The 27167-nt window shown below is 35.3% G+C and overlaps 6 protein-coding genes and 1 pseudogene across 15 annotated transcripts; 1 reads left to right on the top strand and 6 right to left on the bottom strand.

Annotated features, from left to right (window-relative positions):
* The first annotated feature begins 292 nt into the window (after positions 1–292).
* Positions 293–1639, top strand: LOC110618332 (ATP-dependent RNA helicase dhx8). The gene is made up of 3 exons (XM_021761496.2): positions 293–805; positions 887–1020; positions 1251–1639. Exons 1-3 carry the CDS (start codon positions 463–465, stop codon positions 1368–1370), a joined length of 597 nt encoding a protein of 198 aa, XP_021617188.1. The 5' UTR covers positions 293–462; the 3' UTR covers positions 1371–1639.
* Positions 1640–3103: 1464 nt separating this feature from the next.
* LOC110618333 (LIM domain-containing protein WLIM1) lies at positions 3104–5878 on the bottom strand. The gene is made up of 5 exons (XM_021761497.2): positions 5599–5878; positions 4265–4361; positions 4146–4186; positions 3933–4022; positions 3104–3502 (listed from the first exon to the last, which is right to left on the bottom strand). Exons 1-5 carry the CDS (start codon positions 5734–5736, stop codon positions 3293–3295), a joined length of 576 nt encoding a protein of 191 aa, XP_021617189.1. The 5' UTR covers positions 5737–5878; the 3' UTR covers positions 3104–3292.
* Positions 5879–7583: 1705 nt separating this feature from the next.
* On the bottom strand, positions 7584–10353 carry LOC110617209 (succinate dehydrogenase subunit 7B, mitochondrial). Its single transcript, XM_021759848.2, has 4 exons — positions 10175–10353; positions 10013–10075; positions 9074–9176; positions 7584–7859 (listed from the first exon to the last, which is right to left on the bottom strand). The coding sequence occupies exons 1-4, from the start codon at positions 10229–10231 to the stop codon at positions 7786–7788; spliced, it is 297 nt and encodes a 98-aa protein (XP_021615540.1). The 5' UTR covers positions 10232–10353; the 3' UTR covers positions 7584–7785.
* An 801-nt stretch (positions 10354–11154) lies between these two features.
* LOC110617206 lies at positions 11155–13066 on the bottom strand (annotated as a pseudogene).
* Positions 13067–13402: 336 nt separating this feature from the next.
* On the bottom strand, positions 13403–15961 carry LOC122721185 (succinate dehydrogenase subunit 7B, mitochondrial-like). 2 transcript variants are annotated; one of them, XM_021759851.2, is made up of 4 exons: positions 15719–15961; positions 15548–15607; positions 14593–14695; positions 13403–13726 (listed from the first exon to the last, which is right to left on the bottom strand). In XM_021759851.2, exons 1-4 carry the CDS (start codon positions 15773–15775, stop codon positions 13653–13655), a joined length of 294 nt encoding a protein of 97 aa, XP_021615543.1. In that variant the 5' UTR covers positions 15776–15961; the 3' UTR covers positions 13403–13652. The 2 variants fall into 2 exon arrangements, with proteins under 2 accessions (XP_021615543.1, XP_021615541.1); XM_021759849.2 differs by having other exon boundaries at positions 15548–15610; positions 15719–15948.
* Positions 15962–18951: 2990 nt separating this feature from the next.
* Positions 18952–20974, bottom strand: LOC110617217 (UDP-glycosyltransferase 74B1). The gene is made up of 2 exons (XM_021759872.2): positions 19926–20974; positions 18952–19753 (listed from the first exon to the last, which is right to left on the bottom strand). Exons 1-2 carry the CDS (start codon positions 20559–20561, stop codon positions 19025–19027), a joined length of 1365 nt encoding a protein of 454 aa, XP_021615564.1. The 5' UTR covers positions 20562–20974; the 3' UTR covers positions 18952–19024.
* Positions 20975–21408: 434 nt separating this feature from the next.
* On the bottom strand, positions 21409–26383 carry LOC110617215 (calmodulin-binding protein 60 A). 9 transcript variants are annotated; one of them, XM_021759861.2, is made up of 8 exons: positions 26202–26383; positions 25750–25899; positions 25109–25187; positions 24541–24593; positions 23941–24431; positions 23316–23476; positions 22453–22659; positions 21409–22355 (listed from the first exon to the last, which is right to left on the bottom strand). In XM_021759861.2, the coding sequence occupies exons 2-8, from the start codon at positions 25842–25844 to the stop codon at positions 21732–21734; spliced, it is 1710 nt and encodes a 569-aa protein (XP_021615553.1). In that variant the 5' UTR covers positions 25845–25899; positions 26202–26383; the 3' UTR covers positions 21409–21731. The 9 variants fall into 9 exon arrangements, with proteins under 9 accessions (XP_021615553.1, XP_021615558.1, XP_021615555.1 ...); XM_021759866.2 differs by lacking the exon at positions 26202–26383 and having other exon boundaries at positions 25765–26043; XM_021759863.2 differs by lacking the exon at positions 26202–26383 and having other exon boundaries at positions 23941–24428; positions 25750–26042.
* Between the last annotated feature and the right edge of the window lie 784 nt (positions 26384–27167).

The following is a 27167-nucleotide window of genomic DNA, read 5'->3' as shown; positions in this document are numbered from 1 at the left end:
GTCTAGGCTTCCAATTTTGGCTTTTTTGGTTGGAGAATCTAATGTAACCGTGTATTACTGTGTACTGGTGGTCCTCATTCCCTGCTTATGTAACGTTAACGTTTCTTCGGTGTCCTTTCTAGTTTCAAAATCACATGTGGCCCAACTTTCTTTGTCTCTTCTTCTCCTAACCAATCACGCCTCACCACATCATTACCAATATCTCTCCCTTTTCCCTTTTTTTTTTTTGCTCACTACTATTAAACTGCCCTTAGTTACCATTGCTGTTACGCATTGTGATTGGCTTCACTACCTACCATATCCTTTCTCGACCATACAATAATATAATCTCTAATACCAGACCTTTTAATTACCTCCTTGCAAAAATTGATGGGGTGGGGGCTATAAAGACGCAGCTTCTCAATCCTCTCCCTCTCTCTCTCTGCCTGCTTCCTTGAGTTGTCTGTAAGAAAAGAAAGAGAAATGGGGAATTGTCAAGCTGTAGATGCTGCGACGCTTATTATACAGTACCCAAGTGGGAAAGTTGACAAGTTCTATTGGCCTGTGAGTGCTGCTGAGATTATGAAGATGAACCCTGGTCACTATGTGGCTCTTCTTCTCTCCACCACCTTGTATCCCACTCATAAGAATGATGAATGCCCCAGCAACGCCGCCTCCACCACCACCACCACCACCACCACCACCACCACCACCACCAACAACAACAACAGCAACAACAACTCTCTTCGGGTTACGAGAATTAAGCTTCTCAAGCCTACGGATACTCTTGTTCTTGGCCATGTTTATAGACTCATCACTACACAAGGTTAGTTGATTGTTGTAGTCTTTCTAACTTAACTTTTGCTTTGTCTAGAGAGCTGTGTTGATTTTATGGGGTTCCTTTCAGAGGTTATGAAAGGGTTGATGGCAAAGAAGCAAGCAAAGCTGAAGAAAAACCAGCCGGAATCAGCAGGAAAACCAGAGAGGATGAGAGAGATGCAGTATTCAGGGCTGGATATTGAAGTAAAAAGAGATCATCAGGTGAATCCTTTTTACAATTATCATATTCTGAAATATGATATTTTTCATAAACTTTTGTTCAAGTTAAAGTTCAGATAATTCTTCAGATTTCATCTGTCCGGAATTTCATTTTTTTTTTCAATGTTATTTGAAACTATTAAATATGATTTTTTAAAAAAGGCACATGCATGAATGATGTTATGCATGAATGAAAATTAACTAAACTTTGCAATAATACAAAACATGTTCAGGTCACCAAAAATGAAAGAAACAGACCAAGAACAGCAACTACTACCAACTCTGCCAGTGCTGCAGCCAGATCAAGAACATGGCAACCTTCACTTCGAAGCATCTCAGAGGCTGGCAGCTAATCATGTTTCCATCTGTCTGCCATGCTTAAATGAGGAACAGATCAGCCCACCTGCACACTAATCCAGGCCTTTATTTGAACTGCCAATTTTAATACACACAGATCTTCCATGGAGGCAGATGCTAGCTAGCTTTATAGCAGAGGGAACTCTATCTCTGGTCTCTTCAAGTGCAGATTTCGATAATCGAAAGTTGTATAGCAAAAGGGTTCTCTCTCAAACATAGTTTTTAGTGAATGTTCTCTTGAAATGAAATTAGAATTTTCTTGAAAGCTGAGTCTGATTCCAGTGGCGGTTGTTTTGATAATTAAATTTATGGCCAAGTATCCAACCCAGAAACATAAATTTATCTTTTTAAACGAGAATCAAATTAAAAACAAAGAAATTTATCAGATTTAAATAGCTAATTAATGTCATTAACACTTCTCAAACAGAAAAAAAAAAAAAAAAAAGGAAGAAAACTCAAACATATATTTACATTCATACATTTGTCAGGTCAGCAAGTTGCCAAGTGAGTAAGAATGGTGTGGGAGAAGTTGAATAAAGAAGCAATATTTAATGCCCAGGTGGTTCAAATTCACATCAGCTAGGTGTACTAAAAAGCTAATAAAAAAATGGGTTAGAATAATTAATGAATTGACGTTACAATTATCTTAAAATATTTCTTTTTGAAGGTTGAGGTTGGACCGACAACAGCATAAACAAGTGATTAAAGCCTGAAATTTGGAGATATGGAATGATATTGTCCCTGTTATTTAGTAATTAATTAGATCAGTAAGCAACACCAATTTCACCAAAGAGGTCATGCCTGAGACTATAGTGTTAAAGGATTCCATGAATACAAATTGGTACTATGTCGCTAATGCTTCTTCTTAGATCAAGAACAGGGGGGCACCATGATTTAATCTGTATTTGACCAAACGAGAGGCTCAAGCAGAAAATGTAAAAAAGTACTGGCTGTGATGATTACATATCTGTACATTTTTGACTTTGAAACAATCATAATATTGATCATTTTCAGTGCATTAAAAGAAGTGGGACTCTTTCTTAATACTATTCTTCTCTTTCAATGTTCAAGATGCAATACAGAGGAGACCAGGGCTGGAAATTAAAGCAAAGATTCACTTTTCCTTTCATTTAAGATAATATTTACTCTTCATGGGAACTTTTTAATTAAGACAACTGCAAACAACTTACCATTAGAGAACATTCCCTACTCAGACAAAGCAGGAGGATATATTTTTTTCCAATATATGTAAGTGGTACGGGTAGATGAAGCTGCTTAGAATGCTTCTGCATGTGGGCCATCAACTGTTTGCCACTATTTACCAAAATTATAGCACTATATAGAATTTGTCTCTACTTGCAACAATCATTGAATACAGAATCAGAGATGAATGAGTTGTGGAGCAATGAATGTGGAATGTAGGCCATGCAGTACCTGATTGAGTTTGCTGGCTCATCATGTCTGCCGCACACCTCTCAAAAACAGATGCACCATAATTGGCTCTGATTGCTACTCATGGGTAGCTCAAGTTTCATAGTCCAAGCAGTCATGTGCCATTTCTTGCTCAAAGAAGAAGACTTTTATGCTCAAGTTTATGCTACTACTTGTGAATGAGATCTTTGTCTTTGAGCTGGATTTCTTAATTTTCCCAGAAGGCTAGAATCCAAATTTTGCGGGCTTTCTGCCCAACAAGGGTAAAAAAATAATAATAATTCCTAGTTTGGAAGGATGGTAAAAGGAAAAACTAATTAAAAATTTCAAATCTCACACACAAAAGCAGGGGGGTTAACAAGAGGAAACAAAGTAAAATCACAAAATAGAACATATTACAGCAGTAACCATTCTAGCAAATTCTGACAACTGCATTGAAACTCCTTGAGGTATCACCCACTCCAAGGTTGGTGGAAAATTTACATTCTCACTCTGCTGCTGCAGTCTCAGCCACCGGTTTAACTTCGTCATGCTTGTCAAGTTGGCTGAAATTTCCCTTCTCCTTAAAGAGTTGGTTATGATGATGCCTACAATAGAGACGATGCTCATGGGCTACATAGTTTGATGGGCTGATTACACAGCCTCCATGGGCGCACCTGAAACAGGCCTTGTGATAAGGTGTACCATCGACTGCTACCTGAAAGAATAAAAAAGTTGTATTAAAACAACCATGCATAACAACAATGTTTTACTGTCCTTCCAAGACTTGAGAATTCTGCCTATGCGCCTGGGAAAATCAAGAAAACAAAGGTAAAAGTTTGCTAGGACGACTGGGATTTTTGAGCTTCAACATCAGTTTCCGCATTGAAGTTTCATTTTATACTGTACAGGAAGTTCTTTTAGCATTTTAGAAGAACATTCTAATTTTTGAAACATAAAAACATGTATATGGACCAGATCCAGTCACTATTTCATTAAACAACGAAATGGCTTGTTATGTTGCCAGAATCATCAGATCATTGAATTAGAAACACTGTCATTAATTTCAGGCTCACTAATTGCTCAGAGAATACGATTTTGCACTGCATAGTAGCCATAGTACTGCCACATTAACTTGCCACACTTACCTTTTCGAGTGGATAAACAGTTTTATTGCAAGCAACACATTTATCCTGAGTTCCAGCAAACATGCTTGAAACTTTGTTGTTGCTATGCACCTGCATGCACAATTTCATTCACAACATTAACATCTTGAAGATCATTATAGATCTTAACTAATCAAGTAAAAAATATTTTTATGTTAAAATGATTAAAATAAGTGAGAAAGTAGCATATAATACCTGATCGGCGGATCTGTCAACTCTAACAGTTTTTGGAGTGCCTGGAGAAGAAAAAGGGGCAAAATTAGTGCTTGAATGGAGAGCTTATCCTTTAGAGAATCTTAACAAATGGTAATCACCTTCAAAGCTTTTATCCAAGCTTCCAGTCATTTTGAAGAGTTGATCAAAGTGAGGCTTGCAATACAAAACACCTTCAAAGGATGAGTAATTACTCAGCTGCAAAGATGCAAAAGAAAAAACTCAAAATCCCTTACAGAACACAGAGATCATAGTCCAGTTATATGAGTAGTTGAGTACAGATAAGGACAACCAAGCTGTTGGTGCAACTTAATCAGTGTAATGCCTAGCAGAGATGGAGGATTTCCCAAGAAGTCCTGCTTCAGATCCTTTTAACATATATAAGGCATCTGCAATCCTAGGCTTTAGGAGTTTAGATGCGCCGATTACTGACTGACCTTTTATGTTCGATCAATCATCATATTGCCACCAACATAACATTATGCAGAAAGATGGGAATTTTAGGGTGAAAAAGTTGATAGATTATGGAATGATTTCAAAACAAGGCTAATGCCACGAGTAATCTGAGTGGCAAGAATTATGAGAGACCAACCACTGCCACTAACAGATAATAAGGTAATGGTGTATCCATTTGATGATTTTGAGATTGATAAATACTTTGGAGAAATTAGCATGGCTAAAATTAACATGAATGTTATTAGTTACCTACTCTACTTACTAATTAAGGCACAATCATACAACTAACTTGAAGACATCAAATATGTCTCAGAACTAATTCACAGCAGTTGTTGTTGTGTCCTGAGGTCGCCATGCTAATCAGCACTGCACATGTTCTTTGGTTTGCAGATGTTTTCCCTTGATATTCTAACAGTTTTCGAGATTACTAACACTGTTACATATACATTTCAAAACTATTTTCCCCTGTTATGTTTCAATTTTGATATATCTAAGACAAGTTCTGGTTTCCAAATAGAACAAGATGTCTTTCTTTTATTCTTTTATTTTTGCCTCTTCTCAACTACCCACAGGCCCAACAAAAATAAAACCAAACAGGCATTGCTTCTCCACCATTCAAAGTCTAGTTTGAGTGATGGCCTGTGTGGCGCACCCTTTCACCACTCAAAATGGGAATCCTTAGAAGAAGAAATTTATAGCCCAGGAAAATGGAGCTATCAACCAACCAACCAATCTGCGTTGGATCAAACCAACTCATTATGATCATCACCCAAAATCACAGAAATGACTAAACTAAAACGAGGGTATACGTTTCATTAAGCATTATCAAAGCAGAGGCATCAGAACAACAAATATCAAGTTGATGAAAATGAAGGGAAAGTCTCCATCTTGATTCTCTTTTCATCAGAGCAATCTATGTAAGAATGTGTGCAAGAAGTGGACAAAGGATTTGAGAAGAGAGAAAAGTGTTTTCTCTGACCTTAAGGGTACCCTTACAGTGATGGCACCTGAAACAAGCCTTGTGATAGACTTTGTTGTCAGCAGTAAGCTGATCCACCAAGTACACAGTCTTCTCACATGCCTTGCACTTCTGAGTTGTCCCTGCAAATGTTGCCATCTTTGATCACTCACTCTCTCTCTCTCTCTCTCTCTCTCTCTTCAATACCCAAGTAATTATCAACTGAACTGGGAGAAAAAGAAACTCTATAGCTTCTTCTTCATATGATGTGTGATAAAGAGGACTATCAAAATTCTGAAATTCAAAGCTCATAGATAAATACATAACTTTTTTTTTTCACATAAAAAGGTTAAATTATAAATTTTTATAACTTATGTTAAATAATTATTTTATTTTATGTAGAAGTAAAACATAAAATATATTATATATATTTGGAAAATAAATTTTTAATAGTGCAGAGAGGGGGTCAGAATTAGAGTATTATCTCAGTTTTTCCAACAACTGAATCCAATTATGCTTCTTCATTTTCAAAATTCCTACTTTTTCTCTCTTTTTCTTAAAAAAATTCCTTTTCTTTTTTTTTTTTTCCTTTTCCTTTCATTTTATTTCCATTTTGGCTATATTGGTTTCCATGCGTCACGCTAAAATAATAAGAATATAAATAACAGTGAAACAATTTTTTTTTTATCTGGACATAGAAAAAATGTTAAAGTTGAATAATATTTTGAGTTTTAATATTTTCTTCACTCTTCTAATATCTAAACAATAAAAATGAATCTTAAAATTTATTTTCCTTTCAAGATTTTATTTCTTTTTTAATTTTTTTTGAGTTAGAGATAAAGAAATACACAAATCTAAATTAAAAATCTCTTAATTATAATTACTATCGAATTAAATCCATAATTGGATTTTTTTAATTTAATTTGAATCACATAAAATGAGTCACTTCAACATTGTTAAAGTATTTATATAAAAGGCAACCAATGGAATGCGTTCTTAAATGCATCTTTTTTCCTTATTATTCCATGTGTTGAAAATAATTCAAAGAAAAGAAATTTCATTTATAATTGAAAACTTTAAAAAAAAAAAAAAGAAAGAGAACTTGAATTTCATTCACAAAATAGGAGGAGGGAGTGGATGATAATGGCAGCAGCTGCGTCTGTTCTCACTCTCACATAGGACAAACAGACCCTTGAAAACTTTGGCAGACATTTTGTTTGATTTTCAGCATTTCTCAACAGCCTCCTCCTTTAATTTGAAGATGTCTCAGGACGAGACAATTGGGAATGGCAATGGGGCCAGGCTCGAATTGCCATCACCTTACACATCAAACTATTTACATGTTACTTTTAGCCTAATCTATAATTCAATCTTTATAATTATATGAAATTTATATATTATTTCATCAATTATTTAAACTTTATAATTAAAAAATTAATTTCTCACTATAAATAAATATGCTTAAAATACTTTTATTTTATCTATTTTAATGCTTATAATTTCATACAGAATTAAACTTTAATAATTAAAGAAACTAGAACAAATTATACTCTACATTCTATAATTTTTACGAAAAATAATTTTTTACATTAATTTTGAATTAAACTTATTTTCTGTTTTTCATATTAATTTTATGATAAAGTTTATTTTAAAAATATTATTTTTTATTAAATGTTAAAAAATATTTTAAATAATTATTTAAAAAAATAAAAATTAATGAGAAATTATTTTAAAAACAAATAAAATTCAATAAAATTATAACCGTTAAATTATATATTATTATAATGTCAAAAAAATAGACGATTTTTATATAAAAAAAATAAAGGTTATGAAATAGAGTAATTTTTAAATAAATATATAACATAATTATTTAAAATGTATTCTCCCAGTACAAACTAATTTGTTATTTTTTTAGAATTGAAATGGCCAAATAGTTTTTTTTTTTTTTTTTCAGAAAAATAAAACTATCTATATTGCATTAGAAAATTTCTCAAGTACACCCGATATATGTGGCCCTGCCAATAGAACATTGTTCTTTATATGTGCATACATTATGTCATAACATTTATCAAGCATAAATTAGAAAACATGGTAATAGCAACATTCGAGAACAACCATTTGATTACAACAAAACTGGTTGCTCTGCTTATTTAACACAGACATAATGATGCCCTCGGTCATAAAATGAAACATCGAAGAATTGAATACTTATGCACTTTCCCCTGCTTTTTTTCGAGCCTCCTCCCGCATTACTGCTTTGACATAGATTTCATAGCAACAGCCTGAAACAGACACGATATGAGAATACTGGCACAACAATGAAAACACATAATAGATAACAGCAATTCATGGTGAAAATCTATACGATGTGTTCTCTAGTACTATTTAAGTAATCACATTAACACATGCTCTGTAAGCAATATCATGCTTCAGGTTTTAATAAACCTCAAGGGCAGGTCAAAGTAATAGCAACATTGTTACTGAGTCACACGAGCCTTTAATTTAGCACATTGGCCATCAATGATATGGAGATGTTGCAGAATATTTGAGAAAAAGGAAAACTAGAGATATTGCTAGTGGCAATTCAAATAGTTGACCTAATCAGTTCACAAGCACAGAAGGTATTTATATTATACCCAATACTGACATAAAAAGTCAGATTCCAAAGTGAATAGTTGTTAAAATCATAGGAAGGATATGAAGGTTGTGTATGCAATGAGTGAGTACTTGCAAAAACCTCAACAATAGAAAATGCAAAACTCTTATTGTGATTCCTACTTCAACAGGCAGGCCAATCTTTTTGCTTGTTACTCATCCCTCAGTCTTTTTCACTTGTTACTTAAGGCCAAAGACACATTAAAGTGCAAAGGGGAGCCTACATGAAGGCATAAAAGTGGACAAGTAAAAGGACAAGCATTTCATTAGGCATCAAAATTGCACAAGAAGCCATAAATCCATGCTTCCACTAAAATATCGCATATCAAATTCACAAAAATGATTTCAAAATGCACTTCACCAGTTTTCGGATTCTAAATTTGTAAGGTAGGAAGCTAAGTTTTCTGCTTGGAAGAACTTAGCACGAATGAAAGTATACCCTCCCACTTAGAAACAGCAGCTTTCTGCTTCTTGATTGGAAGCTTAAAGAATAAAATTTCCTGTGAGCAAATTGTTAATCTCTCTACCCTTAGAATACCTTGCAAGCTCTCGTCAATTTACAACAACAAATTTGGATTAAACATTTTCCTTACATGGTCATTTCATTCAACTTGGGAGATCTATGTGGCTGTTGACGACTCCATCAATTTCCTATACTCCAAACCATTGAATTTCCTAAGGGGATTATTTTCTTGCTGTGCATGAGAACCCAAATAAATTTCTGAGGTTCAGCTACTCCCGCAATATTATAAATTGCATAACATAATGGGCAAAAGAGATCCTGATATGGGAGAATACTAATGAAAATTTTCTTCAACTTGTAGCAGAAACACCAGCATACCTGCTACAACCACAATTGTGAGAACATCTCCAACTCTTTTGAGTCTCCATACACTCTTCTTATGTGATTTGAATCGCTTAAGAGCTGGGTCTTCTGCCAAGAGCTGTAATGCAAATAACTTAGAACAACAAGGAAAATCTAAAAAAAAAGCACTTAAGTTGAATTTCAAGTTCAGTTATCCACTAATTTGCACAACATAAAATGTGAAAAGTTTCAAGACAAAAGTTTACGATATTAGTTAAACAGAGAAGCACATTGCTTGAAGTCTTCAGACAGGCATTGCGTAGTTAGCTTTGACTTCATGCAGGAAAAAATCTCAAGTAGATGACTTTTTGGAGAATAGAGGGAGAAACAGAAATATGTCTCAAAATGAAAACAGAGCAATGCTATAGCATTTCATCAAAGCGTGGAATGTCATAGATGAACTAAAAAAGCTCCAGGATACCTTCTCCACCATTACAGCCATGCTTTTGATCGCTACTATTTGGTCACTTAACTAAAACAAAGGTCCTTGAACATGAATGTCAACCAAATGATACCGAAGTATGCCACTGGACCAAGTTGGGGAGTTAGATGCTGGACCAACAATGCATCCGATGCAATCGAAATTCAACAACTTCATTAACTGTATAAGATTGTATATTAAACTAGTCTCTAACACACATACACGAGCATATAAACGGCAATCATTCCTCATCTAAGAACGAAAACATGATTGAAGTGTCGCAAGCTATTCACTTAAAAGGCAAAATCTCGATATCTATAAGACCATAACAGCGGATAGACCCTGTCACGCTGACCTTGTTGAAGATTCTCATATCTCAGAAAATAAAGGATAAAAATATCTTTCCACTCAAAAGGGAAAAGAAAAAGTTTTAAAACCCTAAGAAACTAGCAAGATAGGGTGCAGTAGCTGAGATAGAGAGAGGAGAAACTCACAGCTTTCTCGCGAGGCTGAGGTTCGACGTGGAATGCACGACGAGATAGAGATTCCTGATTCTTCTGCGAGTTTCACAGAGAAGGAAACGCAAGAGAAATAGCTAATCAAATTCAAATCAATTTTAAAAATACGATGATATATAATCACAATAAACAAATTACTTGTGTATGAGATCGAAAATGAGAAGAAATTGCGGAATTATTGAGCAGGAAGGCCATTTATTTTTCCCTTTCTTTGAGTAAGAAATAATGGAAGGCGAGATCTGAGTGGGTGCTGCTCGAATGGGCACTGAAACTGACCCACCAGGGATCTCTCTTAAAAAATTTGAGATTATGGAATTTGCAACGGTACCCTCCGTGAAATTTCACATTAATCTCTATTTGTACCCAATTTTCGTATTAATCGTCGTTTTTCCACTAAGCCTCATGTGTTCCTTTTTGTGGGAGATTTAATACTATTATTAATAAATTAATTTTTATATTTTTAAAATTTTATTAAGATTTTTTTTTCAATGAAATAATATTTTTATTTTTTATTAAAAAAATAAAAAATAGAAAAAAAAATTTTAAATTCAATTTTATTTTTAATAAACTCTTTTATTTAATTTGTAAATATTATTATTATTTATAAATCACTCTTTATATTTTAAAAAATATATTAAATTTTTTTATTTTTTTAACAACAAAATAAAAAAAATAAAAAAAACAAAAAAGTGATAATTTGATTTTTTTATTATAATTTTTAAAAATAAAAAAAAGAATTTTTAAAAATAAAAAAAAGAAATGATAATTTGATTTTTTATTATAATAATAAAAATAAATAAAATTAAAAAAAATTATTTTATTAATATAGAAAAAAATATATTTTAATAAATTTTTCAAGAAAAGCGATTCGGGCAATGACTGTTTTATATGAAATAACAGTTCAATTGTTTATGGCAAAGAAAATCTTTTGTTTAGGTCGTCCACCGCCTTTAGAGGAATTCTGGATCCAAGAAAAGCGAAGGTTTGGAACTGTAAAACTTGCTTCTTGCTAATGATTTCAATTAAAGTTGGAGGTTTAGTTCTTCTTCCTTGAAATCAAATTTAAATTGTCGTGCAGCTACTGGAGCTGCCCAAGAGCAGAAGCTTACAACACAAGATAAACCTCAATGGGGTGATACATGATTTTATTGATCCATCAAAATTCAAGCTGTGACAATTTATGTTTTCTTCTCATCTAGCAACTTCATTACAAAAGTGATCAACATTGGTATCTGAGCTCCCACCGAGTCTGACAGCACCCTTTGCAATATCTCTCCATTTAGATGCATTATTCTTCATTTCTTCACTCCTCTCTCCAACCATAACCTCCCTTACACATTTCTCAAGTTCCTTTCTCCCTACTATCCCCTCTTCATCTTTCTCAGCTCTTACTCCCACCTTCCACACTTCCTCTACAAACTTGGCGTTTGTTGGCTGGTCGCTCCACTGTGTCGCGCATACCATTGGCACGCCTAGGCTCAGCCCCTCCACTGTAGAATTCCATCCACAGTGTGTAACAAAGTAGCCCACCGCTTGGTGAGCTAGGACCTCTAGTTAGTTGCACCATGCCACGACTATCCCTGTCTCGCCTATTGAGCTTATAAAATCATCTTGTAGCTTATTTTCTGAATCCTTGATAACCCATAGGAAAGGCCTTTTGCTTGCTTCCAAACCCCATGCCATTTCTTCAACCTGTGTTAGCTGAAATGCCTGCCATGCTTCCAAATGACACGTATATTACTGAGTCTGGTGGCTTCGTGTCTAGCTATCTCAAGCACTGGTCAGTTGTTGGTTCCCAGAGACTGGCCCCATAAGCTGTATCTCCATCAATTTGTTGGTCTAAGTAGGCAGATGGCACCATTGGACCTACCATCACCACTGGCCACAGTCCTCTCGTGGCTCCTACTAGCTTTTCATTTTTCACCAGTCAAAGCAGTGAACACATTAGCAATCTAATTATCCATTAAATTACATTGTATCCTCTGGAAATCTAATTATTAAATTATCATCAATCCCAAAAAATATAAATTAAAATAACAAGAATTGCATACAGTCAAAAAATATCCCAAAGTTCAGTTACCTGAATCTCTAGCTCTTCGAAGGAGCTGCAGACCTACCCAATCATTTTTGTCCAAACTGTGAAATTTCTCCAAGATTGCTGCTAAATAAGCAGAGTGAGTTGTTGGGGATGCCAGAAAACTCGGAAATTCATGGAAGCCTAGTGAAGGAAGGCCCGGCAAAGACACTGGCACAGTTTCTTGTTCCACAGGAAGAGTGAGACCCCGATCAATTTGCCAATACATGGAGCAAACAGAAGCTGAATTGGTAAAAAATACAGCAGCATGAATCCCAAGTTGTCTAGCTACATCAACAGGCCAAGTCAGCAATGAATCGTACACAATACACCTAACAGGGGAGTCCGAGGCGTTGAATTTCAAGATAAGCTCAGTAAGAGTTCTTGAACCAACAGCTTTGAATGATTCTAGGTATGCCTCTACACCTGAGGATTGCTTGAAGCCGCCTTCATCAAAGCCATCAGAGATGGGCTCAACACCTACTGTGGGGGCATGGATCGAGTTTATTGTGTAAGGGGTGGTGGCGAGAGTGGCCTTGACTCCTTTGGAAGCCAAGCGTTTAGCGAACTGAAGGAGGGGGTTAATGTGACCTTGAGCAGGGTAAGGGATAACAATGACATGACATCTTGGATTGGCCATCACCTTTGCTTTTAGTTATTTTGGATTCACTCTGTGATTTGGGTATCTATTTATAGGCCTTAGAGCATGCTTTGTGAAATAAATGTACAAACATGGCCATGGAAAATGTTGGCTCAAAAATTTTCTAGTGCATACCTAGTCAGAGTTTGGTTTGATCATCATCAAATCAATGGTTCATGATTGAGAAAGGAAATGAATCAAAATTAATTGGGTGTTCGACTAGTTTAATCAATTTTAATTCAAGATAATTTGGAGCAGAATTTTATAGGTTTGTCTTAATTTTTTAAAAACAATTATGTCACTTTAAATTTAAAAACATCCCAAAAAACACAATCAAGATAATCTTATAATATTAATAAAAATAGCACAAACTATAAACACACCAACTTATATTCATAAACCTCAAATTTCTTCTAAAATCACTATTTTATAGTTAATAATTGAACGTTAATGATAAATATATAAATGTATAAAATTTGTAATTACTACTCGCTTATATTTTTTCACTAAAAAATCTCCACCTTAAATTTAAATTAATTTAAAAGATTCAAACTATTTATTGATTGGCACTTTTTGTATAAACTTACGCATTTTTTTTTTTAATTTTAAGATGCCATGAAAATTTTCTTTAATAACGTTATGAGTGCAAATATGCCAAGAAAAATTCTCAAGTACATCCGATACATGTGGCCCTGCCAATAGAATATTGTTCTTTATATGTGCATACATTATGTCATAACATTTATCAAGCATAAATTAGAAAACATGGTAATAGCAACTTTCGAGAACAACCATTTGATTACAACAAAACTGGTTGTTCTGCTTATTCAACACACAGATTAAAAAAACGAAGGCCTAACGTTGTTCTCAGCAATAAAATGAAACATCGAAGAATTGAATACTTATGCACTTTCCCCTGCTTTTTTTCGAGCCTCCTCCCGCATTACTGCTCTGACATAGATTTCATAGCAACAGCCTGAAACAGACACGATATAAGAATACTGGCAAAACAATGAAAACACATAATAGATAACCGCAATTCATGGTGAAAGTCTATATGATGTGTTCTCTAGTACTATTTAAGTAATGACATTAACACATGCTCTGTTAAGTAATATCATGCTTCAGGTTTTTATAAACCTCAAAGGCAGGTCAAAGTAATAGCGATATTGTTACTGAGTCACACGAGCCTTTAATTTAGCACATTGGCCATCAATGATATGGAGAACTTGCAGAATATTTGAGAAAAAGAAAAACTAGAGATATTGCTTGTGGCAATTCACGTAGTTGATCAAATCAGTTCACAAGCACAAAAGGTGTTTATATTATAACCAATACTGACATAAAAAATCAGATTCCAAAGTGAATAATGGTTACAATCATAGGAAGGATATGACGGTTGTGTATGCAATGAGTCTGAGTACTTGCAAAAACCTAAACAAGAGAAAATGCAAAACTCTTATTGTGATTCCTACTTCAACAGGCAGGTCAATCTTTTTGCTTGTTACTCATCCCTCAGTCTTTTTCACTTGTTACTTAAGGCCAAAGACACATTAAAGCGCAAAGGAGAGCCTAAATGATAACATGAAGGCATAAAAGTGGACAAGTAAAAGGACAAGCATTTCATTAGGCATCAAAATTGCACAAGAATCTACAAATCCAAACCATTGAATTTCCTAAGGGGATTATTTTCTTGCCGTGCATGAGAACCCAAATAAATTTCTGAGGTTCAGCTACTCCCACAATATTATAAATTGCATAACATAATGGGCAAAAGAGATCCTGATATGGGAGAATACTAATGAAAAATTTCTTCAACTAGTAGCAGAGACACCAGCATACCTGCTACAACCACAATTGTGAGAACATCTCCAACTCTTTTGAGTCTCCATACACTCTTCTTATGTGATTTGAATCGCTTAAGAGCTGGGTCTTCTGCCAAGAGCTGTAATGCAAATAACTTAGAACAGCAAGGCTCAAAAAATCTTTTTCTGAAAAAAAAAGCACTTAAGTTAAATTTCAAGTTCAGTTATCCACTAATTTGCACAACATAAAATGTGAAAAGTTTCAAGACAAAAGTTTACGATATTAGTTAAACAGAGAGGCACATTGCTTGAAGTCTTCAGACAGGCATTGCGTAGTTAGCTTTGACTTCATGCAGGAAAAAATCCCAAGTAGATGACTTTTTGGAGAATAGAGGGAGAAACAGAAACATGTCTCAAAATGAAAACAGAGCAATGCTATAGCATTTCATCAAAGCGTGGAATGTCATAGATGAACTAAAAAAGCTCCAGGATACCTTCTCCACCATCACAGCCATGCTTTTGATCGCTACTATTTGGTCACTTAACTAAAACAAAGGTCCTTGAACATGAATGTCAACCAAATGATACCAAAGTATGCCACTGGACCAAGTTGGGGAGTTAGATGCTGGACCAACAATCAATCCGATGCAATCGAAATTCAACAACTTCATTAACTGTATAAGATTGTATATTAAACTAGTCTCTAACACACATACACGAGCATATAAACGGCAATCATTCCTCATCTAAGAACGAAAACATGATTGAAGTGTCGCAAGCGATTCACTTAAAAGTCAAAATCTCGATATCTATAAGACCATAACAGCGGATAGACCCTGTCACGCTGACCTTGTTGAAGCTTCTCATATCTCAGAAAATAACGAAAGGATAAAAATATCTTTCCACTCAAAAGGGAAAAGAAAAAGTTTTAAAACCCTAAGAAACTATCAAGATAGGTAGCAGTAGCTGAGATAGAGAGAGGAGAAACTCACAGCTTTCTCGCGAGGCTGAGGTTCGACGTGGAATGCACGACGAGATAGAGATTCCTGATTCTTCTGTGAGTTTCAACGGAGAAGAAAACACAAGAGAAATAGCTAATCAAATTCAAATCAATTTAGAAAAAAAAAAAAAAAGATGATATATAATCACAATAAACAAATTACTTGAGTATGAGATCCAAAATAAGAAGAAATTGCAGAATTATTGAACAAGAAGGCCATTTATTTTTCCCTTTCTTCCAGTAAGAAATGATGGAAGGCGATATCTGAGCGGATGCTGTCGAATGGCTCTGAGACTGACAACCTCTCGTGAAATTTTGGGATTATAGAATTTGCAACGGTACCCTCTGTGAAATTTCACATTAATTTCTATTTGTACCCAATTTTCGTATGAATCATCGTTTTTCCACTAACTCTCATGTTTCTTTTCTTTTTCATACAAAATGTTGATTGTGGAGGAGCCCAATGTGCCACGAGTAGGTTAGTTAACCAAAAAGGACCACATCCAAAGAAAATGGCATTGAGATATTAGATTAGAAGTGCTAAAGTACTATCTTGCTAATTGTTTCCTCGAGATTTTTATCAAATCAATGGATGATCAAGTTTAAACCCTATTTTCAGCGTGATTTATTTTATAAAAACAAAAATTAAATAACTTTTAATAAGATGTCTTTCCTTTTGTAATTTCTGAAATAGAAATTAGGGATTGGGGAGTATAATATAAAACCTCTCAGATACACTTACTATCAGGTTAAATATGTGAGTGCAATATGTCCTTTTTTTTTAAAATTGCATTAATTCATCTTAAAAATTTTATTTCAATTAGTTATTTGTCATGTGCATGCTAATAAGACCAATAGAATCTCATTATTATTTTTTTTCGAAGTAAATGTAGAGAAGTTTATTAAGCACTATCAAGTCTCAACGGAGGCAAAATACATGTAGGAGGTAAAACAATCCATTTCACCTGATCTGTCAAAGAATGGCAGCCCTAACCAATACATGTACTATGCCATTAGTAGATCCAGAAATATAATGAACACTAACACTATTCGCCTCATCAATTAGAGACTTACAATCATAAATAACTGAACCAAAGGTCGAGTAATCCATGTAACTGGGATCAGTAATAGTCCGAACGCTAAGTTGAGCATCTGACTCCACAATCACATTGAATCATCCCTCACTTTTAATCCAGCTAAGAGCTTCTCTAATGATTAAAGTTTCAATAATTTTTGCTCTAACATCACAAAAAACGACCATTTGCTTAGCACAAATAAACTCTGCTAGGCTATTACAGATTACCATACCCAATCAAATATGGGAATGATTAAAAGCGGCTGCATCAACATTTATTTTTAAAACACCTCCAGGAGACTTTTTCCAACCCAGCATTAAAGTCACGTATCCATTTAAACTTGCTGGCTTTGCTTGTGCTGCAATCCAATCTTGAAGAAAATGTCGAGCAAAGGAGATCACTTGCAGAGGAGACTTCCATACTCATTTCCAAACCAACTGATTACGTTGTGTCCAAATAGCCCAAAAGGTGATCAAAATCACACCAGCCTGCTCCAACGATGCGGAAACTAATACAAAGAAAAGCCTCTCAGATATAGTATTGACATGAGGATGAACCCAGCCTACCTCAGTATGCAGCCAACAATCCCGAGCAAAGGGGCATGAGACCAAAATATGCATTATAGTTTCAGGTGCGTTATAATATAAATAGCAAGTATTATGCACAGGGATGTGTCGTCGCTGTAGCAGCTCCAAACAAGGGACAGCTGTGTTACACATACGCAAGCGAAGTTCAATATCTTGGCTGGAACATGAAGACGCCATAACTTCTTCCACATTTGACTGTAATTAGCAGCACCTACAACATTAACTTGTGCTGTCAAAAAACGATAAGAACTTTTCACAGAAAAATTACCTTTGGCCTCCCATTTCCATGCCCAATAATCTGAGATAGACCGTCTACTTAAAGGAATCACAGCAATAGCATTAACATCCTCATCACAAAACATGGATTGTATTAAGGACAAGTTCCATTTGTGATCCTAAATTAAATCTGATACTAGAAGTGAAATGTAACCTACAGGCATATGAGTAGCCACTTTTGATGATGTCATGGAAGGCAGCCATGCATCCATCCATATGGAGATAGTAGTACCAGTACCAACTCTTTTATACGCACCCTGAGAAATTAAGGACTTATATTCCCAAAGGCTCCTCCAAATATAACTTGAATTGTTCTCCAACATCGAATCCAAGTATGAGCAGTCCGAAAAATATCGAGCATTTAATAATCTAGCCACCAACGAGTCAGGTTTAGTTAAAAGACTCCATGCATTATGGCCTAATATAGAAATATTAAAGTCATGAAAATTCTTAAATCTAAGGCCACCCAAGTGTTTAGGATGACACATCCTTTGCCAGCTGACCCAATGGATTCACTTTTCATTATTCATACCCTTAGACCACCAATATTGAGCCATAAGCTATTGGAGTTCATTACACAATATCTTGAGCAACAAAAAATAGGTTCATGACATAATTGGAAAAGACTTGCAAAACCGTCTTGAGTAATACTTCTTTGTCTGCTCTAAAAAGAATATGACGCTTCTAAGAATTAAGTTTTTGCCACATATGGTCTTTTATAAACTGAAACACTTCCTTTTTATTGATACCAATACGAGTTGGTAGTCCTAAATATAATCTCAAATCCGGCTGTTCCTAGACATCAAGGATAGAACAAACTTGGCTACGAATAGCCGAATTAGTATTTCGAGAGAAACACATAAAGGACTTATCATAATTAATTTCTTAATCCGACGCATAAATATAAATAGCAAGAACATCACGAATGCCAATAGCTTATAATATTTGAATAATGAGAATTAAAATTGACATTCTTATTGAGATTAAAATTGATAGAAAAGAAAATAGATTTATAAATGAAATTAAATATATTGTATTTACATATGAAAGTATCAAAGAGTAATTAATACATTTTTAATATCGAATTAGGATTACTTAAAATAAAAATAAAATATTAAAAAAATTTTAAGTTAAAAAAGAAATAAAATCTTTTATTTTAAAAAAATTGTTAAAAAATTAATTAAATTTAATTTTTTAAAAAAAAATTATTTCAAACGAAGAGTTAATGGCAAAAATTCAGGCACGACTGCGTGTTTTATGAGATAGCAGTTCAATTGTTTAATGGCAAAGAAAATCTTTTGTTCCTGTAGAGGAATTCTGGATCCAAGAAAAGCGAAGGTTTGGAACTGTAAAACTTGCTTCTTGCTAATTATTTCAATTAAATTTGGAGGTTTAGTTCTTCTTGAAATCAAATTCAAATTGTCGTGCAGCTACTGGAGCTGCCCAAGAGCAGAAGATTATAACGCAAGATAAACCTCAGTGGGGTGATACATGATTTTATTGATCCATCAAGATTCAAGCTGTGACAAATTATGTTTTCTTCTCATCTAGCAACTTCACTACAAATTGATCAACATTGGTATCTGAGCTCCCACCGAGTCTGACAGCAACCTTTGCAAGATCTCTCCATTTAGATGCATTATTCTTCATCTCTCCACTCCTCTCTCCAACCATAACCTCCCTTATACATTTCTCAAGTTCCTTTCTCCTTACAATCCCCTCTTCATCTTTCTCAGCTCTTACTCCCACCTTCCATACTTCCTCTACAAACTTGGCGTTTGTTGGCTGGTCGCTCCACTGTGTCACGCATACCATTGGCACGCCTAGGCTCAGCCCCTCCAATGTAGAATTCCATCCACAGTGTGTAACAAAGCAGCCCACCGCTTGGTGAGCTAGGACCTCTAGTTGGTTGCACCATGCCACGACTATCCCTGTCTCGCCTATTGAGCTTATAAAATCATCTGGTAGCTTATTTTCTGAATCCTTGATAACCCATAGGAAAGGCCTTTTGCTTGCTTCCAAACCCCATGCCATTTCTTCAACCTGTTTAGCTGAAATGTCTGCCATGCTTCCAAATGACACGTATATTACTGAGTCTGGTGGCTTCATGTCTAGCCATCTCAAGCACTGGTCAGTTGTTGGTTCCCAGAGACTGGCCCCATAAGCTGTATCTCCATCAATTTGTTGGTCTAAGTAGGCAGATGGCACCATTGGACCTACCATCACCACTGGCCACAGTCCTCTCATGGCTCCTACTAGCTTTTCATTTTTCACCAGTCAAAGCAGTGAACAGATTAGCAATCTAATTATCCATTAAAATTACATTGTATCCTCTGGAAATCTAATTATTAAATTATCATCAATCCCAAAAAATGTAAATTAAAATAATAAGAATTGCATACAGTCAAAAGATATTCTAAAGTTCAGTTACCTGAATCTCTAGCTCTTCGAAGGAGTTGCAGAACACCCAATCATTTTTGTCCAAACTGTGAAATTTCTCCAAGATTGCTGCTAAATAAGCAGATTGAGTTGTTGGGGATGCCAGAAAACTCGGCAATTCTTGGAAGCCTAGTGAAGGAAGGCCCGGCAAAGACACTGGCACAGTTTCTTGTTCCACAGGAAGATTGAGTAGACCCTGATCAATTTGCCAATACATGGAGCAAACAGAAGCTGAATTGGTCAAAAATACAGCAGCATAAATCCCAAATTGTCTAGCTACATCAACAGGCCAAGTCAGCAATGAATCATACACAATACACCTAACAGGGGAGTCCGAGGCGTTGAATTTCAAGATCAGCTCACTAAGAGTTCTTGAACCAACAGCTTTGAATGATTCTAGGTATGCCTCTACACCTGAGGATTGCTTGAAGCCGCCTTCATCAAAGCCATCAGAGATGGGCTCAACACCTACTGTGGGGGCATGGATCGAGTTTATTGTGTAAGGGGTGGTGGCGAGAGTGGCCTTGACTCCTTTGGAAGCCAAGCGTTTAGCGAACTGAAGGAGGGGGTTAATGTGACCTTGAGCAGGGTAAGGGATAACAATGACATGACATCTTGGATTGGCCATCACCTTTGCTTTTAGTTATTTTGGATTCACTCTGTGATTTGGGTATCTATTTATAGGCCTTAGAGCATGCTTTGTGAAATAAATGTACAAACATGGCCATGGAAAATGTTGGCTCAAAAATTTTCTAGTGCATACCTAGTCAAAGTTTGGTTTGATCATCATCAAATCAATGGTTCATGATTGAGAAAGGAAATGAATCAAAATTAATTGGGTGTTCGACTAGTTTAATCAATTTTAATTCAAGATAATCAAATATGTAATTCTTAAAATTTTAAATATTTATAAGCTTAAAATATATTTTATAAAATTAAAATTTCACATGTGAAACGAAATGATAGAACATGATAAGTTCTAGAGTAGAGTCAGATTCAGATGATAAACCCTTAATCGATATAACGTTGGTACATTCCCAATACTTTAATTTCACAAAGTGACAAAAACAAGGTTTACAGTGTGGCCTGACCTTTACACAAAAAGACCATTGATATTTTAATTTTTTAATCAGCCATCTATAAAAATATAATTATTTATTTGTGCAGTTGTGAATATATATATATATATATATATAATGATGAAAATCATGGTTGCTGTTTACCAGTTACGGGTCAGAGAAAGCTATCCAATGTTTCTTCGTTCGAGATTTTTGGGTACCAAAACTTGTCCTTACCTGCTAAACGATGTATCCACGGACAGAAAAAGGTCAAAAGTACACATCAGAGTTCTGACGTTAAATGACAAATTCAAGAAACTTAAATGATGCTCACCCCAGAAGACCTTGAGTGGCGCTCACTAGCACTGTAGCAAATGGCAAGTTTGGCATCAAGACACAGTGTTCATCAAGGATGGATGAAGATTCAAAAGCCTCGATTCCTTTTATTGAACAAACTCCCATATAAAATAGAAGAACACGAAAGCTACATAATGTCAAGCAGTAAAGGAGTTTGCACTCTTTTATTTCAAGACTTCAATTTAAACAGTGCATCTCATCTACATATATACAGTTTGATGTCAAAAGAAAAGATTTCCTAAACTCCATGGCAGCACCAAGATTTATAGATGTGTCTACAACTTTTGACACCAACTTGTCTCCAAAACTGCACAAAGTCTTACTCGGCCAGCAATGTCTAATACTATATTCGCCACTGTGATGATAACCTTGTGCGTATTCCACTAGTATCTATGAATTTCTCGAACACAAGTCTTCTTTAAAGCCACAAGTCTCCTAACAGAGAACCATTTCAATACACTGGAGATCTTTGTCCATCTCCTCTGAGCCTTGTCAACTGCAATAGCTGTAGAACGTGTCAAAAGGAAGCCATCCAGAGCACTTTGTAAATCAGCTGGTGCTTCCATACTAAGGTTCTGAGACTGAAGATCTGTATCAAAAAACCGCAGATGACCCTCATCACAGAACGCTCGAGTCATGGCATCAGCATCACATATGAGAGGGTTGGAGACTTGGCCTGCGAAACTCAATGTCTGATCATATCTAAGATCCATATTTTCAATACTGTGCAAGGAATAATCATCCAAGCTGCTAATACTCCCCACAGAATATATAGATGAAATGATATCTGGAGAAGAAACGTTTGGCTGTGCATAATCCAATCCACCCATCTTGGGCGAAGAAGCCAAAAGCTTGCTTCCATTAGAATTCTCTGTCCTGGATGAATTTGAGGAGTAAGGAAGGTTGGACAAGTGTGAAGAGCCATCCACAAGAGAGGCTTCATCATCAAAAGAGATAACCTCCTCAGGGTGCTGAAATGCAGCGATTACCAAATTTTGAGCATCAACCTGAAGGTATAGTTGACCATAAAAAACCATGGATAAAAGAAAAACAAGTGAAAAAACCAAGTAAAACAAAAGGTCGAGTTAGAACAAATTTCCATGCCTTCTCAGTTTCAGACAGCTTATCTACACGAACATACTGGCAATCTGAAAGTATTCCCATAACTTGTCCCACAACATTGAAGACCACACCATATTTCTGTTGAGAACCAGGAGTGTAATACAAATACATTCTCTTATCAAGCACACAAGTCCGTGCATGTTCTATAGTTACTTCCCACATCTTAGCAGACATACCTGTGCCAAGAACCTGCACAGAACCCCACATAAATGTTGAAACAAGTTACAGGGACATTAAAAATCTTCTTTTTAGGTAATCATAGTAGCTGAACTTCTTCATGGAATTTACAAGACTTGAACAAGGCATAGGCACAGAATATTGCACGCTAAGGTTAAGTTTCTTAGAGTTCACACTTTCTAGTTCTCCATTTTATGAATTTTTTCAACCTTGAGAAGCATTTAGCAGCCTAAGCCAGTGAATAAAGATTTTCACCTCACATGGGCTTGATGTGTCTACTACTATGAAACTTGAAGCATGATTAATCAGATACATGTTTATGGGATTCACATGATCAGCCATACAAACACAATGTGCCAAATCAATCAAGATATTGCTTTCAGCTTAGGAACTGACAAAACAATCTCAAGTTCTTCTCCTAGTATTTTAAGATGACTAGAATTCTAGTTATGACAGGCAATGTTTTCCTTTTTCACCAAATTGCAACTTCAAGAAAATATTTGATTGTTTTCTCATTTCAAAAAAAAAAATACCAAGTTATAATCACAGCATCCTAATTTTTTTTAAAAAAAGAAATAAAAATTTAGGTAGCCGAGAGCTTTAATGAAATACTGAGTACTACTAAAGGATAAATTATAATGTAAGAGACAAAAGCAATAAACTCTTACATGCCGAAGCCTTTGAGGGTCGATAAAGAGCTGAGTTAGGAAATCCTTCACAGTGTTGATATTTTCCCTACTCAATCGCTTATGGAAAGCCCCGTCTTTTCCAATCTTTTCTAATCTCCACACCTCATCAAACTGAGATGGAGGATGGTGCTTCTTGTACACTGAGACAAAAAACCAACGGTCAAAACAAAGTTCTCCTGTATATATCATGATCACTAATCTAAAACCTCTTTCTCCTCATAGCCTATTTGGAATTGCCAAAATATGTTCATTCCATACAATTTAGCCTATGCCAGCACCAGATCATAAAGTTATCCAATCGGAAAGTCTAAATAAAATACTCCCACCTCTCTAGCTCAAGCGGGTTGTTCTCATTTAAGTCACATTCACAATCATAAGCATTCTTATCTAATAATTTTCAGCATTTTCACACAGTCAATTGCTAAGATATCTCGTCACAGAATGGTTCCAACAGGCAATTCTACAGCACAGTTATTTATCATGTTTTTTTCTTAATTTCTCGAGTTTCATATTTCACTCTCTTGCAAGTTAAAACTAAAATAGTTTAAGTTCTGCAATATCATATCCTTACTTATCAAATATGTTATGCACGAATAAAACTCACATTCCCCACGGTGATCCCTGACAATGAAAGATTCTGTCTTTGCCTCCCTTACATTAATTCCATCAAACTTATCCACAACTCTTGCCCCAAGCCTGAACCTGCGGCTTCTTGTCCAGCTTGAATTATCTGTGAATGAAATTTCACCCACTATACCAATGCCTTCACTTAGATTCAAAAACACATCTCCAGCAAGAAGAGGTTTCTTTCCTTCTCTCTCTCTGACAATATTATTCATAAACTCATCATGTGTCCAATTTTCACCCTCATCACCATCAAAATCACCTTCAAGGACAATAATTTCCACCTTAGCAGAAGCTTCAGCGCCAGAGTTCACTATTTCCCCAGTAAGAATATCAATCAAAGCCACATGTATGGCAGAACATTCTTCTCCTTCAATTCGAGCTCCAGTGAACACTGGAAGAGAGAGGTTGTTTGAGAACTGCAGTTTTAAGCTTCTGGATTCAGAAGAATCTTTTTCTTTCCCACTACTTCTGCACAAAAATGCAGGAGAGAGAGAGAGAGAGAGATTATATAACTCTAGTGCCAGGGGTTAAGTCGAAAGTATAAAGTTTTCAAAAACTCCAGACTATTGATTCTTACCGTTTAATACTAGCTAAATGTTTTTTAAGAGCCAATTCAACTTCTTCTTTGATCTGTAAAAGCAAATATGAACAATTGGTTTTCAAATATGGCGAAATGAATGCTGTGTTGTTGGTGAACAGCAATAGTAAATAGGGTATCAAAAGTTACATGAAATTGAGAATTTGTTAGCAAGCATCCGTTTCAATTTACAGTTTCTAAATCATGGTGATTGTAAGATTGAATAGATCTTAATTAAATATGAATTTCCTATAATTGATGATTCACATTATGGTAGAATAGGTTTAGAGTATAGAACAGACTGTTTATTACAAGAGATATTGTCATATTACTTCTCAACAGGACAACCAGTTCAATTTTCTCAAATCGGCCCTCAGTAAATAAACATATGCTTCAAATTTCAGGTTATTTTCGATTGCAACTCCAGTTTAAGTAATCAGGAATTGAGGCTTAAAACTGAGTGAAAAAGACAATAGATACATGCTAAGCAATCGTCTCTCCGTCATGCAAAAAGAAATATCCTCAATCACCAATTTACAAAGGAAGCTGATTAAGGAAACACACATACCACCCTGCGAATCAATGGCTCCAGAACAGGTTCCAACAAATGCTGGACCGATTGCATCTTAATCACATCCTGAACCACACTAGACATTATAAACAAGCACATTAGTCGCTGAAAGAAAAAGTCAAGCAAACAATAACAAGCACAAGCCATTAGGATCCAAAAGAAAGGTATTGACGAGGATAAGCCTTTTGAGAAAAATAAAGTGGTGCCAATTACCAACAACGGTCCAGAGACAGCAACAAATTTCATGCAGTAGACACACCAGCAATTCTTCAATTGCATTCACAAGCAGCATTTCCCCAACGATTCAGAAATTCTGATATCCGTTTAACAGAACCACCAAAATCTATCCTCCACGTCACAATCTTAAAAAATTTTAGTAACCAAGTTCATTAACAATTTGTTCTTTTCCAGTTTTTCCAGATAAAATTTCAATTATACTCATCATGGGCAGAGAGCACACGCAATCAATTTCAACCAAGGCAAACTATGCAAAATTCTCCCGTGTTTCAACTTTCCATACAAAATCACAAACTTAGCTTTCACAATATCAATCAAGTTTAATAATTATACAGAACCCAATTCACTCATTCAATAAAATCCCAATCCAAAAAAAATTAGCAAAGAAAAATAAAACATACTTCTTGAAATCAAACCTCCTCCTCTTCTCTTCCGGACTATTCACTTCAGAACGAGACTTGGGATCCTCAGGCTCAAGGTGCCTCTTCTGCGACATTATGGCAACCAAAAAGAAAACCAAAACCGACCGCCAATAACAGGAGCAACTGTTGCTGGGACATGCAATAACAAGATGCAGCGATCATTAAGGAAACCAACAACAACTGAAACAGACCAAGAGAGAAACATGCGGCGAACAGCAAGAAGAATTAGGAGAGGAAGGGAAAAATGGTATCTTTGTGCAGGGAGAGGAATACAGATATATATATAATACAAAAGCAATAATTGCTAATTGAAAAAAAAAAAAAAAGTTTTCTGGTGTGGTGCCTCAACTGTCATGTGGATGTGTGTGTGTCGTGCATGTACATATACGTGTATGTGTATGGAGAGTGGTGCATGTGTAGCTATCAATTACCTGGGTTTGGCCGCATCTGATGTTTGCTTCTTCGCTCATCTTCCGGGCTCGTCTTTTTTGCAGTGAAATGAAATAGCATACAGTGAACTACCGTTTCAGCGAGATGATACCAAAGAGAGAGAAAATGGCAACTGTGGGGTCCACTCAAGGCGCATTTCTCGTGGACTCGAACACTCTGTTTGGATAGCTTATAGCTGAGGAAGGGAAGTGTTTCTCCTCCTTATTGTCCCTCGTCACGATTAGATTTACGAAAAATTTTAAAAAAATTAAACCTTATTTTTACTCATTTAAAAAGAAAAAAAATAGAAAAAATATTATTATTATTTTTTAAAAATTACTATTTCATTATATTATTCGTTTTAATATAAATTCAACTCGTCATGCAACGTGATCAAAGATAAAGATAACGTACATAATCATTTAAAAAAATAATAAATAATTCATTGCATGCATGACTCTTGAAACCACGGGTGCAAAGGGTTTAGGATGATTATTTAATTATCCAATACGAACATCCTCACTTATAATCTAATTTAATAATTAAAAATATATCATTCACGAGATTAAGTGAGATTTATTAATTTTGTACTTATAATCATAAAGATAATTGATGAACAACAACAAAAGCACGCCGCACACTTGAAAAGCAATCTTCTCCATTTGTCCAACAAATTTAGAAGCAACAGACAAGAATGATGTCCAAATCAAGCTCTACTTATCAAACCATCCTCACTTCCAGGAATCTTCCTTTGTCGTGATTCCAGTTTTTCCCTTATTATTATTTTACCCAAAAATCCAACATTGCAAATTGCAAGCTTGTAATCATCAGAACAGCCCCTCCAAATTCAGTAATTTTCCAACAAATTAGTTTAATGCAAAACACCCACTTAAGGGGCATAATTGCCAAAGCAGAAGATTGTGTTCAACTGTTCTTCACGTTGAAAACAAAAGGATTACGACGTAAGC

The sequence above is a fragment of the Manihot esculenta genome, chromosome 6 (assembly GCF_001659605.2).
Source record: "Manihot esculenta cultivar AM560-2 chromosome 6, M.esculenta_v8, whole genome shotgun sequence".
In the NCBI taxonomy this organism is placed as follows: Eukaryota; Viridiplantae; Streptophyta; class Magnoliopsida; order Malpighiales; family Euphorbiaceae; genus Manihot; species Manihot esculenta.
This window is presented reverse-complemented; position numbering and strand designations above follow the sequence as displayed.

Excerpts from the sequence above, each read along its gene's own strand:
- LOC110617217 (XM_021759872.2), bottom strand. The coding sequence starts at position 20,561 with ATGGCCAATCCAAGATGTCATGTCATTGTTATCCCTTACCCTGCTCAA. Across the intron at positions 19,754-19,925 it reads TCGAAGAGCTAGAGATTCAG|CTAGTAGGAGCCATGAGAGG; the intron begins GTAACTGAACTT and ends AAAAATGAAAAG.
- LOC110617215 (XM_021759861.2), bottom strand. The coding sequence starts at position 25,844 with ATGTCGCAGAAGAGGCACCTTGAGCCTGAGGATCCCAAGTCTCGTTCT. Across the intron at positions 24,594-25,108 it reads AGCCATTGATTCGCAGGGTG|ATCAAAGAAGAAGTTGAATT; the intron begins GTATGTGTGTTT and ends TTGCTTTTACAG. Across the intron at positions 24,432-24,540 it reads CATTTAGCTAGTATTAAACG|AAGTAGTGGGAAAGAAAAAG; the intron begins GTAAGAATCAAT and ends ATTTTTGTGCAG.
- LOC110618333 (XM_021761497.2), bottom strand. The coding sequence starts at position 5,736 with ATGGCAACATTTGCAGGGACAACTCAGAAGTGCAAGGCATGTGAGAAG. Across the intron at positions 4,362-5,598 it reads ACTGTAAGGGTACCCTTAAG|CTGAGTAATTACTCATCCTT; the intron begins GTCAGAGAAAAC and ends GCATCTTTGCAG. Across the intron at positions 4,187-4,264 it reads CTTGGATAAAAGCTTTGAAG|GCACTCCAAAAACTGTTAGA; the intron begins GTGATTACCATT and ends TTTCTTCTCCAG.
- LOC110618332 (XM_021761496.2), top strand. The coding sequence starts at position 463 with ATGGGGAATTGTCAAGCTGTAGATGCTGCGACGCTTATTATACAGTAC. Across the intron at positions 806-886 it reads TAGACTCATCACTACACAAG|AGGTTATGAAAGGGTTGATG; the intron begins GTTAGTTGATTG and ends GGTTCCTTTCAG. Across the intron at positions 1,021-1,250 it reads AAGTAAAAAGAGATCATCAG|GTCACCAAAAATGAAAGAAA; the intron begins GTGAATCCTTTT and ends AAACATGTTCAG.
- LOC122721185 (XM_021759849.2), bottom strand. The coding sequence starts at position 15,775 with ATGGCCTTCTTGTTCAATAATTCTGCAATTTCTTCTTATTTTGGATCT. Across the intron at positions 15,611-15,718 it reads ATTTTGGATCTCATACTCAA|AAGAATCAGGAATCTCTATC; the intron begins GTAATTTGTTTA and ends TGAAACTCACAG. Across the intron at positions 14,696-15,547 it reads CTCAGCCTCGCGAGAAAGCT|CTCTTGGCAGAAGACCCAGC; the intron begins GTGAGTTTCTCC and ends TTTGCATTACAG.
- LOC110617209 (XM_021759848.2), bottom strand. The coding sequence starts at position 10,231 with ATGGCCTTCCTGCTCAATAATTCCGCAATTTCTTCTCATTTTCGATCT. Across the intron at positions 10,076-10,174 it reads ATTTTCGATCTCATACACAA|AAGAATCAGGAATCTCTATC; the intron begins GTAATTTGTTTA and ends TGAAACTCGCAG. Across the intron at positions 7,860-9,073 it reads CACAATTGTGGTTGTAGCAG|GCTGTTGCTATGAAATCTAT; the intron begins GTATGCTGGTGT and ends TGTCTGTTTCAG.